At 54.1% G+C, this 14,473-nt stretch overlaps 2 protein-coding genes across 4 annotated transcripts; both read left to right on the plus strand.

The window, feature by feature from the left end:
- The first annotated feature begins 760 nt into the window (after positions 1-760).
- Positions 761-2,850, plus strand: RPS14 (ribosomal protein S14). 3 transcript variants are annotated; one of them, XM_010181375.1, is made up of 5 exons: positions 761-769; positions 811-968; positions 1,289-1,450; positions 1,936-2,012; positions 2,740-2,850. In XM_010181375.1, the coding sequence occupies exons 2-5, from the start codon at positions 820-822 to the stop codon at positions 2,805-2,807; spliced, it is 456 nt and encodes a 151-aa protein (XP_010179677.1). In that variant the 5' UTR covers positions 761-769; positions 811-819; the 3' UTR covers positions 2,808-2,850. The 3 variants fall into 3 exon arrangements, with proteins under 3 accessions (XP_010179677.1, XP_010179674.1, XP_010179676.1); XM_010181372.1 differs by lacking the exon at positions 761-769 and having other exon boundaries at positions 802-968; XM_010181374.1 differs by lacking the exon at positions 761-769 and having other exon boundaries at positions 820-968; positions 1,936-2,019; positions 2,740-2,841.
- A 5,532-nt stretch (positions 2,851-8,382) lies between these two features.
- CD74 (CD74 molecule, major histocompatibility complex, class II invariant chain) lies at positions 8,383-12,149 on the plus strand. The gene is made up of 9 exons (XM_010181376.1): positions 8,383-8,453; positions 9,862-10,037; positions 10,131-10,222; positions 10,273-10,365; positions 10,576-10,671; positions 10,905-10,995; positions 11,389-11,577; positions 11,924-12,007; positions 12,139-12,149. Exons 1-9 carry the CDS (start codon positions 8,383-8,385, stop codon positions 12,147-12,149), a joined length of 903 nt encoding a protein of 300 aa, XP_010179678.1.
- The last annotated feature ends 2,324 nt before the right edge of the window (positions 12,150-14,473 follow it).

Genomic DNA, 14,473 nt, shown 5'->3' on the forward strand with positions numbered 1-14,473 from the left:
TGAGCGGCCGGGGCTGGGTCCAGTGCGGGTGTAGGCGAGCGCCGAAGGGCAGGGATTCGTTGTTGTAAGGGTATTACCGGCGTTACAGCGCTCGGTACTTTTGTTGCGGACCCTTGCTGGAGGCGGTATCGGCCATGGAGCCTCTGGCTGTGCCATGGGGGGCCGTGTGGGCCTGGATCAAACAGCCTGTGCTCAGTGCTGCGCTCTGTGGAGAGGCGAGCGTCGGGCTGTGGCCATGGTGAAAATGAGCTGTGCTTGGGTTGATTTCTGTAATGGAGTTTTGGCCTTCTCTCTTGTGTGAGGTGCTAGTTGTAGCTGGCGTTTGGCAGAGAGAGCAATGGGAAGCCGTCTTTCTGTGCTCAGGAGCAGATGCATGTGATCCCCAGCCACTTAACCAAGCACCGCCGAGGGCTGGATGTCATCTTCCATAGCTGGGTGTAGGCTTCAGAGGCAGAAGACTTTCCTGGGCTAGTCCCAAGGATGTGTTTAGGAGACCAATAACATGGAAGAACCCAAGCTAGCTCTTGAAAAGTCTGCAGAGTCAGAGCTTCGTGACTGTGCCTGGGTGTTTTATAATTGTTTGGTTAGGTATTTCCTTTCCATAAACTCATGTAATTGAGCAGGGGGAAGCTCTCAGCATTGCTGGTTATTGAGGAAAGGGGCTTGTACTCCAGAATTACTGCCTGTGTTTTGCCAACAATAACTCATTTGTCTCGCTTGGTAAAAGGTTGCAGTAGCAGGGGATTTCGTAAAATCCTGGAAAAAAAAAAAGAAGTGGTGAGAAATCCACCATTGCTCATCTTGTCTTGTTGTTCAGAAATGGCACCTCGTAAGGGCAAGGAGAAGAAGGAAGAACAGGTCATCAGCTTGGGACCTCAGGTTGCTGAAGGAGAAAACGTGTTTGGCGTCTGTCACATCTTTGCTTCCTTCAATGACACTTTTGTCCACGTGACTGATCTCTCTGGCAAGTGAGTATTGAACATCGACCACCTTGCAGCAGTACCTGGCTCCTTCAGTTTCGATAACAGAAATTAGTTTTGGCCAGAGGCTCTGCCAAAGCCCTTGAGCTTCTGCTGAGCTGTAAAACAAGACAGTGTGTGGATGTGAACATAGACCAGATGGGTTGGTGTGCTCCTCTGTGATGAGTGTTGTGTTCAAGGCACTGGATGGCAGCTTATTGACCCAGTAATGTTCAAAATAACAGGTTTTTTCTGTGCCCAGAAGCTGGTTGGTGGGGAGGAAAGAGGAAGGGCTTCTTTTTTCTCAACATTGCCCCTCCATTTCGTAGGGAAACCATCTGCCGTGTGACTGGTGGCATGAAGGTGAAGGCGGACAGAGATGAGTCTTCTCCCTACGCGGCTATGCTGGCAGCCCAGGATGTCGCCCAGAGGTGCAAGGAGCTGGGCATCACTGCCCTGCACATCAAGCTGCGTGCCACCGGTGGCAACAGGTACATTGGAGGGGCTGGGCCCTGGCATTCCCGGGGTTGTGTCCGGTCTTAGAACCGTGCAAAGTTGCACCACATCCCTTCTTTGTGCTGCCTCAGTTGGGAAGGTAGATGCACCCCGGGAATTTGACTTTGAACTTGGCCTGAAGGCTGGCTGTCACGTTGTATGGTGGCTGGCTGATGTCACCTCTCGCTGAGCATCTGGAACCCTTTCTGAGTGGGCATCTTCAGTTGACTGGAGCTGGGGTGTGCTCTTACTTATCTGGTAGTGGAAAGGGAGGTGCTGTCCACTTGGAGATGTGTTACCTTGTGAGGTGCCTGTCTGCTGGCTGATAGTGAATGGTGGTTGGGGTCAGGGGAGAGGAGGAGGGTGAGTCCTGGTATCTGGGTTTTTGGAGTGGAGGAATGGTGATTTTAACAATTGTTTGAGAGCTGTGTTCAGCTTCTGAATCACTTAAGGGATTATGGGTTCTGGTTCTCTCCTCTAGGACCAAGACTCCTGGACCTGGTGCCCAGTCAGCCCTGAGAGCTCTGGCCCGATCTGGAATGAAGATTGGCCGCATTGGTGAGTGGTGGAGGAAGCAACAGCCAGACACCTACGTCATGGTGTATCGGTGGAGGGCCTTGCTGCTGGAAAAACCCAAACAAACAAAAACCCACAGTAGTTTTGAGGGATTATTTAGTAAAAGGAGCTCTGCAGGTGTATGTGCTGCTTGTAACAGTTTGGCTTTGGTGTGTTCTATTTGGCCTCTGTCAGAGGACATGGAAGGTGTGATTTAATTTAAACAGATTCTTAAATTGACAATTCACCAGGAGGTGGCGCGAGCTGACTGCAGGAAAACACAAACCCCAGCTGCACAGCAGGATGCTGATGCCCCTCTGATGTAACCGTGTTTGTCACCTAGAAATGTTGTGCTGGTCTTGGTTTAAGACTGTGACTCAGTAATAACTGAATTCCTCCGAGTGTTTGAGGGAGAGTTCCAGACTTCGTAGGGGAATCCTAAGAAACTCTGGTGGTGGCTGCTCTAATGGTTACGCTGAGCACCCTCTGTTTCTTTGGAAACACTGAAGTGGGATGGGAGATGGGGATTTTTTCACTTCCAAGCAGTGAAAACCCAGGATGCCCAGCCCTTGCCTAGTTCAGATACCCCCACACCCACAGAATGGGAGTGTGGCTGCGAGGTGCAGCTGTGGGGTGTCGGGGTGACTGCTGGGGTTGGGTGGCTGTGCCCGGTTGGTTTCTTGGGGTACCTCTGGAAGGTAACTGTTTTGTTTTGTTATTTTCCCCGCAGAGGATGTCACTCCCATCCCCTCTGACAGCACTCGCAGAAAGGGTGGTCGCCGTGGACGTCGTCTGTAAACAATGCTGCACCTTTCGTTATTAAAGCTCTCTTTTAAACCTCCCAGCTCTGTGTTTTCTTACTGAGGGATGCTCAGAAGTGGAGTGGCTTCAGTTTAATTACATCCATGAGCGGTTTATCTTCTGTAGCTGGGCTTCTGGTTTGGGTGGGTTTTAGTACTGCTGCATCAGAGCTGCTTTTGAATATACACTGGGAAGGCTTCTAAAAGCACTTGAATTACAGCTCTGTTTATACGTTTATACTTCCAGAGGTTTAAGAAAAACTGAGTCAATAAAAATGACTCCTCGCTTCACTCACACCCTGCTTCCTGCAGTGATGTTTGCCCTCTGCGGAATGCTGCCATCGCCTGGAATTAATGCCCATTTCCACATTTGCCAGTGTTCTTCCTCGGTCTCCAGGCTTTGAAATCACTCCTGTTTCTGTCGCTTCCTCAGCTGTAACAGGACTTCAGACCAAAGAAGATTCATGGGCATACAGTACTTAAGAAGTACAGTTTAAGATAGGTCAGTTCTTTATGCTTCTTGTGTTGAGGCCCTTTATGCTTGTGGTTAAAATAGCTGTGGCTTCTACAGCGAGAGAGGAAACTGTCAAAATTCCTCCTGTGCAATGGTGACTTGAGCCCTCATGCAGTGTAGTGCCAGTTCTGATGTGAGGCTGTGCTGTGATCGCCCCAGCAGTGCAGCGTGTGGTGAGGAGGAGTTCATTGCAGAGGCAGCTCCAGCTCCTCGTGCTTTGCCTCCTCTGTTGTGGTTGCGTACTGTTCAGTGGACTGGCCATGAGCGAGTCGGCTCATCTGGAGCTGGTGAAGTGTTTTTCCAGGAATACTTGTGGTCAGGTTTAAGTGTTGGTTATTTAACAGGATTGGTTGAAAAAACTTAGGATTCTTAGCACAGTTATGTGGCTTACACATGATGTGTGACACAAAATGAAGCTGGAAGGCGGTGTTCTGGTGTCCTGGGCTCTTGGACAAGGACTGCCTCCAGATCCTGACGCTCCAGAACCTCACTGCTTTTGTGTGGGCTCTTTCCCGCACCTTTGCGTCTTGAAACACTTCACAGAGGATTCTTTCACCTGCCCACTCCTGAGCCTCCCTCCTCTCGCAGCAAAGGGTGCTTTGATGGATGGTGCTGGAGGTGCCCTGCTCTCAAAGCAGTCTCTGTTCTGGTAAAGTTACTCAGGCTGGATTGGATCCAGGGCATGTTGCTCCTGTCATGTCTTCAGTTGTCGAGCTCCAGCTCTTGCGTGGTTAAAAGGGGATGAGTTTCACAGCAGAGGAAACAAGGCTGTGATCTGAAGCCATGGTGCGTCTCAGTCTTCATAGCGAAAACTACTTGGATGCTTGCGGTTTCAAAGTGAGTCACGATCTCTTGGAGGTGTCCCTGCTGTGGAGAAGAAAGCTGGGTTTGTGAGCTACCTAACTGCTGCTGAGTTTTCTGCAAACTGTTGCTTAAGACATGACTTCCCCTTTCTGTGGAAAAAATCTCTGCCTGGACACGTGTTCCTAAGCCAGCATTTCCCTTGGCGCAGCCATAGTGTTTTATTTGTAATTTTAGATGTGGCCATGGAAAACTTTGGAACACAAACTTCCCTTACTGTCTTAAAAGTGCACTATTTGCAGTTCAAATCACTGTTTTCCTGTACCTGAAGTGTTCTTTGAACTCTGTGGAAAAGGTGCCGGAAACATGAAACCTGCAGTGGCTCAGCCAACGTGAAGCTGAACTGGGGGGAACAGTTTGTGCAGAGGAGTGGGAGGCTGAGGTGTGGTGTGATACCAACTGCTCCAGTCAATGGCTTCTTTTATATAGTCCTACACGCAGTTAAACCTGTTGCTCTTCTGGTAGGTGTTACTTTGTCCCAGGTGATTTGAATGTGGCTGCTTCACAGGGTAGGTTCGGGGAAAGCTCTCCAGGAACATGGAGAGGCCTTGCGGTACTGAAAGGAGGCTTATAAGAAAGATGGGGGCATACATTTTAGTAGGGCCTTTAGCGATAGGACAAGGGGGTAATGGTTTTAAATTAAAATGAGCTAGATTTAGAATAGATAGAAGGAATATTTTTTTTTACAATGAGGGTGGTGAAACACTGGCACAGGTTGCCTAGAGAAGTAGTAGATGCCCCATCCCTGGAAACATTCAAGGTTGGGTTGGATGGGGCTCTGAGCAACCTGATCTAGCTAAAGATGTCCCTGCTCACTGCAGGGGGGTTGAATTAGGTGACTTTTAAAGGTCCCTTCCAACCCAACCCATTCTATGATGAAATCCAAGGCAGGACCTTTGCAGTGGTACATGCTGAAGCACCAGCTGAGCCCTTCATGTCTAACCTGAGGCAGGAGGAATCCAGACCTACTGCCCAGCTTGGTGTATCCTGCCGCGGGGCGGTTTTCTGGGGTTTGCACAGGTGGCAGGAGCTTTGCCCAGTGCAGGAAGGTGGATTTGCTTTATTACCCCTTGATCTTTGGGAGCAGGAGCTCTGTGGGGTGCGCAGGGCTGAGCTGCTCGAAGCCCAGCCTGTGCTGTGGACAGCATGTTCCCCGGACTTGCTCCACAATTAATGGCAAAAATGGCTTTTATTTCTTAGCTGACCTGACGTCTTTGAAACAACTTCCCGTGTCGGTGTGAAACCCCCCAGGGGTGAAATGGTGGATGAGGAACAGAAACCAGAGCCAGGCGGGCCCTGCGCAGAGTGGACTGCCTGGCGCACGTCTTGGGCTCTCTGGAGGGAAAGCCTCTCCTGTTTGAGCAGTGTGGATGGGTCTCATGGCTCTTGCCTGTTCCTGCCCCTACCCAGCTGGCTTGTCGTGTGTTATTTGGCGAGGAACTCTATCACCTGCAAACCCCCTGCAGCCAGGTCATGGCTGTGTGGATGGGCGACACAAGGGGCTGCTTCCTCTGTGTCTCCTGGGCAGGAATGTTCACCCTGCCAAGGGCACGGGACTGCTCAGGGGCTGTGGTGCATCCCCAGCCCACAAAGTCCCCAGAGATGGGTCTCCATTTGCGCCGGAGGCCTGTGGCTCAGCCGTTCCCCTCGGGTTTGCCTCAGGGCCTGTCTTGTGCTACTGAGGATGTGAGAAAAGTGGTTTTTTTCACCAAAGTCAGTCTGGGCAGGGTCTGCAGGCTGACGTCTGCAAGGCGGAGGCACGGCTGGTGATGAATGGCTTCACGCGAATGCTCACGGGGTTATTTCTGCCCCCCTGCCTGAAATAATTGCTGTGCCTGTTTGGGTTGAAGCCCCTGGGGAACAGACAGGTCTGAGCTGAGTCTTGGGACTGCTCCTTGCTCCAGATGGCTTCTTTTCCCCCCAAAAGACAGCTGGTTCCCCTCCCTCCTGTAATGGTGCTTGTCAGGTTTGTCGTGGGCAGCACAGAACGTGCACAAATACGAAGCCTTGGGGGTGATGGAGCTTCTGCTGGCTGTGGGTGCCAGCCTCAGGCTAGGGAAGAAAGGGAGAGGAATGAGGCAGATGGATAGCTGCTCTGTAAAAACATCTGCAGCCTCCCAGGAAAATCGATTTACAGACTTAAAACACTTCAGATGCGACAGCCTTGTGCAGAAAGGTGCATTGGGGTGAAAAAGTACTGAAGAAGTCAATGGAAATGTCTGCGCAGAGTGAGGACTGATCTGGTTCTGACAGTCCCCATGTGGGCCTGGGGCTCGGCCTGGTTGTGGAGTATAGTGGGGTCTCCCCCACCCCCAGTTAAGGGCCTGTGCTTGTGGTTTGCAGAGTTGGTCCCAGCTCCATGACACCGCTGGGGTTTCGCTCCCGAGTTCCTGTTCAGACTTTCCTTAGTTCCCCTTAGGTCTGAGGTTGGTCACGGAATTGCCCACAGCGTAGCCCCGGGGCGGGGGGCTTGTGGGGTCAGCGAGGGGCTGAGCGAGGGCTGGGGCTATGAGAAAAACCCATGTCCCCCCCAGATCCCCCAGTGCCCCTGGTGGGCTGAAAGCCAAAAAGGACCAACAAACTTATGGAAGAGTTTTATGTGCTTTTTTTTCTTTTTTTTTTAAACACCTTGTATGATTTCTAAATGCAGAATCACGTAAAAAGCAGTAGATAAGTTATTTGTCTTCAAAATAAGCTCTGGGGAGGAGTGCAGGTGGGGGTAGGAGCTGGGGATGCAGGTGGACACCCTTGGGCAGGGGCTCTGTGCACCCCTGTGTGCCCTGGGGCTTTCCCGGCTGGGTTGCGTCAGCCTGGGGATGAGGCTGGGCTCAGGGCACCGCAGCCCTGCACAGGGGCTGCGATTTCCCACCCAGGGAAGCCAGAGCATCATCCCACCAGCACCTGCTTCTCCTCCAGAAAAAGCATCTGTCGCAAACCCTTGCCCCGCTCCTTGGAGGGTTTTAGTTTTGTATTTATTTAAAAAAAAAATTCTTTTTTCTTTTAGGTTATTCCTTAACCCTGCTCTTGCTGCAGGAAGGGTGGCTCCAGGGCTGCCCCAGCAGAAGGGATGGACGTACTGAAGAAACCTGCCCGTGCTCGCTACAGTTTTACTTTCTGTCCCTGGGGCTGTGCGTGGGGAGGTTTGCCTGGTAACCAGTGATGCCTGGGCAGATTGCTTTTTATTTCGCACTCTGAGTTTCACTTTTGGCTGAGCCCTGGCCAAGGTCATGCTGGGTCCTGGGTGCTGGGTGCGGTGTGTCCAGCAAGGTCAAACCCCACGGTGCAGCAAAGGCAGCGGGGACATGTTAACCCTAGGCTGCCCTGGGTCCTGGTGTAAGATCGTCCCAAATCAGCATTATAGGGGTGGCTATGCCCCCATATCACTTGCCCACATAGCACTAGCGGGGCTATGGGATGGACTGGGGACCCACATTGCCCCACTTCCACTGGTGCTTTGGGGGTCACCCACCTGGAAGGGCTGCTTCTCCTCTCTTGGGTTTGGGGGCTCAGCTCCACTGCAGGCAGGGCAAGGGGGGCAGGGTGGGGTGCTGCAAGAGGGAAGGGGGCTTGAAACCGCTTGGTGGTCCTTTGGTTGTTACCCCCGTAGCCTGAGAAGTGCTGGCCAAGCACCCTCACCTGGGGGAGTCCAAAGTGACCCTCAAGGGGGTTTGGAGCAAAGCACTGCTCTTCCCTGCCAGCGAAGGTGTGCGAGGAAGGGTATACCCTGATGGCATGCCCCCTCAGGGGGTCCTGCTCAGCCTTTGGTGTGGAAGGCCACCCCCCTGCTTCCCTCCTCATGCCTTGTCTCCACTTCCCCCATCTCCCCTCCATACCTCACTTCTCACAGCCTGTACCCCATATCCCAGCCCCTGACCCCCCAGGGGTACCAGAGCCCACAGGCCCATGGCACTGGGTGTCACCACTGGTGATGGGTGTCATGACCTGCCCGTGGTGGTGGGGTGGGGAGTGATGCCGCACAAAGTGACCACAGTGCTCCCGGCCAGATCCAGCTTCATTTCTGAACCGGAGACCTTCTGAGCAGAGGTCTGCCTGGCAACAGGGGATGTGGGTGCCGGCAGCCAATGGGGTTTTTTTTTGCCCCCCCCGCAGGTGGTGGGGCAGGGTGGGGACCGGGGGGGTATTTCCAGCGGCAGCACTCAGGGTCGTCATTGCCCATCAGGGAGCTGACGGGGGAGCCATGGCCGAGGAGCAGCGGGACCTCATCTCCGACCGCGGCAGCGGCGTGCTCAATGGCAGGGACACCCAGAGGTGCTGCTGCGGGGGACATGTGGGGCACGGAGGCGTGGGGTCAGGGCGGCGTGGGGAGGGCAAAGCGGGCACAATGGGGATGTGGGGCAAGGGGGGCATTGCGTGGCTGTGGGGTGGAAGGGGATACAGTTGGGCCAAGGGGGCAGAGAGTGGCTATGGGGTGGAAGGTGGGGGTAACACTGTGGCTATGGGGCACTGAGGGGCCAAGGGGGCTGTAGGGTGGAAGGGTCTGGAACATGGCTGTGGGCCAGGCAGAGGAATGGGGAGGCTATGGGATGGGTGGGGTCATGGAGTGGCTGTGTGTTGAGGTGGGTCACTATCTCTGGGGTGGATGGAGGCATGGGGTGGCCATGGGTTGGACAGGTTCAGTGTGGCTATGGGGCAGATGAGGGCACAGCATGTCTGTGGGGCAGACAGGTTCAAATCAGCGCTATGGAGTGGACGGGAGCACAGCATGGCCATGGAGCAGGCAGGCTCAAGGTGTGGTTATGGGGTGGATGGAGGCACAGCATGGCTATGGGGCAGGCAGGAACACAGTGTGGACCCAGAGCCCAACCGACTTTCTGGGGCCACCACCGTGTCCCAGCCAGCCCCTATCTACCAACCCCCTTTGGGACCCCTGCCAAACACTTCCAGCCAATCAGAAGCCTGAAAGCTCTGACATCATCAGTCACCGGGCAGACATCTTCGCGGCGAGTCCAGCTCTGGACATCGCCTGCAGCAACAGCGGCAGCTGGGCAGCACCCATGGGTGCCCTCACCTCATCGGGCAGTGGAGGGTCCTATGGGTGCCACTGCACCCCACCGTGCCCCCTTCACCCCAAAAGGACAGGATTTGGCCCAGGGAGGCCTTCCCAGTGCAAGAACGCCATGTGGTGCTTGGCTTTTTCTTCCTTTGGCACCCAAATGCAATGGCAGTGCTGCAGCACCCACCTGCCTGCTCTGCCTGTGCGCTTGGGGTGCCACGCACCTCCACTTTTTGCATAGAATTTTAAAAATTAAGTACAGTCCAGCAACCAATAGGCTATGTCCTCTGGTCCCCTGAATCAGCAGGGCTTCAGGTGGTTGCATCATTCTGCAAAAGGCAATGCCCAAGGCGATGCCCAAAGCGATGCCATGTCCCAAAACCTCTGGCAGTGCCCTACCTGCAGTCCCCATGTGCCTACGTGCTCCTCGGGTACCCTCCTATGCCTCCCCCCTGCCTTGCCCCTGCAGTGGGTTTCAGTTCCCCAGTGCAGAGGAATGACCTTCACGCTGAGATTTCACTTCTGCACACCAGCGACGGGGAAATTTGCATTTATATGGCTGCAAACCCCATGGGAAGGGGGTGTTTGGGGTGGCACAGGGCGTTGGCAGGGTACAAGGCTGTCCCAGTGGCTGGGGCTGAGCTCCATCTCGGTGCCCTGCAGGTCTGCGATGGGCCGCAAAGCCGTCCTCTCCACGCTCTCCATCCTGGTGGCCCTGCTGATCGTTGGCCAGGCCGTCACCATCTACTTCGTCTACCAGCAGAGCGGGCAGATCAGCAAACTGACCAAGACCTCCCAGACCCTGCAGCTGGAGGCGCTGCAGAGGAAGCTGCCCGCCAGCCCCATGGCCACCAGCAGGGTGGGGGGGTGGCCGGGGACAGACACCCCTGGACCACCCAACCCCGGACCCTCTCACCGCTCCTTCTCTGCAGGTGCCAAGCCAGCGAACAAGATGAAGATGGCGATGGTGAACACGCCTCTGGCCATGAGGGTCCTGCCTCTTGCCCCTTCTGCAGGCAACATGGTAAGAGGTGCCCACTGCTGCCTGGCGCTGCCCTCTGGGCTCTGGCACAGCCCCTGTGCTCACGCTGCCCCTTTGCCTTTTCTCTTGAGGACATGGCCCCCCCTAGTAACAAAACCGAAGACCAAGTGAAGCACCTGCTGCTGGTAAGGTCCCCTGCTCCCCCACCGACCCCCTAGCTGGGGGGACCCTCAGCTTTCACCTTCAAGCTGTCTCTTGGCTGGGTCTGGGGTCTCTCAGGGCGCTCAGAGCTGCTGGAAGCTCCTGGCCTCCTGCAATGTCCATCTGGCCGATATAAGCAGAGCTTCACCCTCCTGTTTTTCTTTGCCTTGTCTCACCATGGTGTTGCTCTGCAGCAAGCAGACCCCAGTAAGATGTTCCCGGATCTGAAGGACAACCTGATGGGCAACATGAAGCGCCTGAAGATGACCATGACTGATGCGGACTGGAAGGTCAGTGCTCACTGCCAGTCCTACCCTGTCCTTTCTAGGAGCACTCTCGCTTTAGGGAGGGGACTCGGGTGTCCCTACCTGGAAAAGCCAAGTCCTGCCTGAGCCAGGCTTGGGTTATTGCCACCACTGGAGGTGGTGTTGCTCACGACTTTCCTTGGCTGGAGCTTGCAGCACGGCCCCCCCATGGTGCCCCCTCCCTGTCCCAGTTAATGTGCTAGTTCCCCTCATTGCAGGCCTTTGAATCCTGGATGCACAAGTGGCTGCTGTTTGAAATGGCCAAGAAACCCAAGCCGGATGAGCGCAAGGCGATCCCAGCAGAGAAAGGTACCAGGGATGGGCTTTGCTGAGCTGGGGAGGGTCAGGACTGGCCCCTTGAGAGCAACCACCCCAGGAGGTGCCAGCTTTGGGCATCCCAAAGGCAGCTGAGCATCCCATCCTTGCCCAGTCAGGGAGCCTCTGGTTGGTGGCCTTTAAGACATCACAGAGCCACTGCTCACAGGGCATTTGGGATAAGCAAATGTCTGAAAAGCCAGAGCCACACCAAATCCTCCATCCTTGGCAAGCCCAAGAGCTTTAGAAAGGTGACTGGGGTAAGGCTTGTTCCCCTTTTAAATTTAATTTAACTGCTTCTGGGTAAAAAAGCTCCCGCTGAGGCTGCCGGGCAGCAGAAGGGCCCTCGGGGCTCATGGTGTCTCCCCTTTGTTTTTATTGCCCTAGTGCAAACTAAGTGCCAAGCGGAGGCCAATTTTGGGGGTGTCCAGCCAGGTCGCTTCCATCCCCAGTGTGATGAGAACGGTGACTACCTGCCCAAGCAGTGCAATGCCGCCACGGGCTACTGCTGGTGCTCCTACAAAAATGGCACCAGGATTGAGGGCACAGCCACCCGGGAAAAGCTGGACTGCCCCGGTAGGTCACCGGGAAAGGGAAGGAGGAGAGGGACAAGCAGAGTGCATGAATGTTGTGCCCCATTTTGCATGATTAAGGAGGAGGAGAGGAGGGTACCCGAGCTGTAGAGAGCATCCCTCACCCCTCTTTGGTGCCAGTGTATTAAGGCTGGAGGGAACCCTAAAACCTACAGCCCTCCTTGGGTAGCCGCAGGGATAGCAGATGCATGCAGTCAAGGTTTTTCATGCCCCCCCTTGCCCCTGAACCCAGTGGGTGGGTGCAGTCTCTCCCCTGCTGCCCTCGGAGGGGTGGGGGCAGTGGGGCAGCCCCAGGGGTGCAGCACCCACACCCTGCCCTCCCTCTGCAGATGCTGCTGTCAGAGATGCTACCACAGAGCCTGAGGAGATGATCTTCTCTGGGGTGAACTTGCTCAAGCTGGGAGCAGACAAAGGTGAGAGGCCAAGTGCTGGCATGGGGCTGGGGATGCTGGGGAAAGCTCTTGGGGCTGGGGCAGAGGAGATGGGGGCCTGGGGATGCACAGGTCCAGCATTTTACTGACTCCCTCCTCTCTTTCCCACACAGCAGACAAGTAGAAGAGGATGCCAGCAGATGCCTCTCCCCTCTTCAGCATCCCAGATCCTGTGTTTCATTTGTTTTTGCTCTATTTCATTTCTGCTCTCACATTGCTTTCCTAAGACAATTAACAGTGAGCACCCCTGTGCACTCCTGCCCTTCCAGGTATCAGTGCCCACCCTTCCCCTGCTGCAGGGCACCAGATGGGGCTGAGCTGTCATCAGGATCAGCACTAGATAGTTCCCTCAAAGAGGGGTAAAGCAGGCTGTAAGATGATTTTTACCACATAGGACCCCTAAGCCCTGTTCCCTTTTGCTCATTGGCACCCCACAGCACCCAGGCAGCGACAGGCACAGACCTCACCCCTGCTGAAGAACAGCCACTAATGCCTTCTTTACACTGAATGAACATTAAAAGCAGCAAAACAACCTCCAGTAGCTTCTTAACTGACTCCCGTAGGTTGGAGCCCTGTTAGATCACTGGAGTAGAGGGCTTTTCTTGTGGAGCGCTCGGTTTTGAAGATAGATGTTCGCCTTCAGGCTGGAGGACAGCCACAGCAGCGGGAAATAGCGGGGAGAGGGTCTGACCCTGGAGGCAGAGGGGCTTCTGATTTTTTGTGTGTCTGGAAGTTCCTTTATAAATGATCTCACAAGCCAATTATTTCAAATAAACTTTTAAGTAAGAAAGCCTCATAAGCAATTCTAGCAGGGCAGTGCTTACTAACAGTTTGCAGCTGTCCTACATTAAAAATAAATGAATTTTATATTAAAAAAAAGGGAAAAAGAAAAATCTCTGCAAGGACACTCTGACATCTGTGCTTCCCCCATGTTCCTGGCCCATCATCCCTGCACAGCCCAGGAGGCTGCAGTCATCTTCACATAAGTGGCAGGGTGGGAAGAGAGGAGAGCAGCCCTCCGCACCGGAGCCATCGTCCTCCTGTGCGCAGGTTGCACAGGTGCCCTCGCCAGCAGAGCCTGGAGCCAGGCTGCACAGCATGGGATAGAGCACGAGGGGATCCCATCCCTTTTTCCTCACCTGCTAAACCCCAGGGCAGGGAGGGAAGTGAGGAAACCAGGCAGAAGCCCTGCACAGGGCACAGGGGAGCGGCTGCCAGCGAGGCAGCAGGCAAGATCTGCACTGGGTGGTGCACAAACCTGCCCTCAGCACCTGCCCTCCACAACATTTTAGTAAGGAAGAATATACAAACCAAGGCTAGAAAAACCTGCAGTTGAAAGCCGAGGGGCAACAGTGTCTGCTTTTCCTCAGGGAGCAGGCAGAAAACAATTTTTCCTCAGAGGCTGACGTGGCACCTGTGAACCTGGGCTCTGCCCTCCTACCTGCATCATCCTCTCGAGGGCCAAGCCCTGCCCCTGGCTCAGCCCCAGCACCTGCCCCTGGGCTGGGCCTGGGCACTGAACCAAAGGGCTTTTCCTCTCCCTTCCTCCCTGTCAAGATCGGTCTGGTTCACAGTATATATTTCGGTGATGTCCAGTGCACCAGGTGACTCGTGGGGGGCTGCAGGAGCAACTCAGCCTTGGATTGCCTTGAGGCCCTGTCTCTAGAGACAACCCACGGGGAGCTGTGTAGATGGCTCAGCCCCGAGCTGTCTGGTAAGGACAAAACTAAACAGGGCAGTGCTGCATCACTCAAAGAACCAAAACCTGAGTTGAGCCTTGAAATCCCTCAACAAACAGTATGCCCTGAGTCCCAATCAAACCACTATCCAGTTGCCTAAAAGTAAGACAAAGATAAGCTTCTATGACTTCTATCTGGCTCCAACAGACCCAAACAATAACAAAGATATGCAAGAGACAGAGCATACAGAAGGGAGTAACATCCATGAATAAATAAAGATAAAGCGAAGCACTGCTAAAGACAAACACCCCAGGTGGTCTAATCTACTCAGATATGCCCCTTCCTGCTGTCCCATACACCAGGGGATAAAACCTCTGAGAGTCATGTTAGAAAACGGGGTTACTTCTCCAGCCATGGAGTGATGAGAACCTTTCCCCTTGGTTGCAGTGCTGACCAAGGTAACTTACGTGGGAGCCCTTACCTGGAGGGGTAAGGGAATATTTGGCAGGCTTTAAGTTTGTGGTTGCAGGTGATGACTGACACACGTGTGGTATTCTGTTTGTGGGTTGTGATAGTGTGTTCTGTGAATCGCCTGGGAATTGTAATAGTGGATTGTGTAGTAGCCTGGGAGTTTTGTGAATTGCTTATGAGCAGTGAGTTTTGTGAGTGGTCTGCAGCCTGTCGTGACTTGCCTGTGGGCTGTCATAGTGCATTTTGTGACTCTCTTGTGGTTGTAATAGTGTAGTCTTGCTTTTAAAACTGCAACAGT

Source organism: Mesitornis unicolor, unplaced genomic scaffold (assembly GCF_000695765.1).
Source record: "Mesitornis unicolor isolate BGI_N332 unplaced genomic scaffold, ASM69576v1 scaffold13303, whole genome shotgun sequence".
Classification (NCBI taxonomy): domain Eukaryota; kingdom Metazoa; phylum Chordata; class Aves; order Mesitornithiformes; family Mesitornithidae; genus Mesitornis; species Mesitornis unicolor.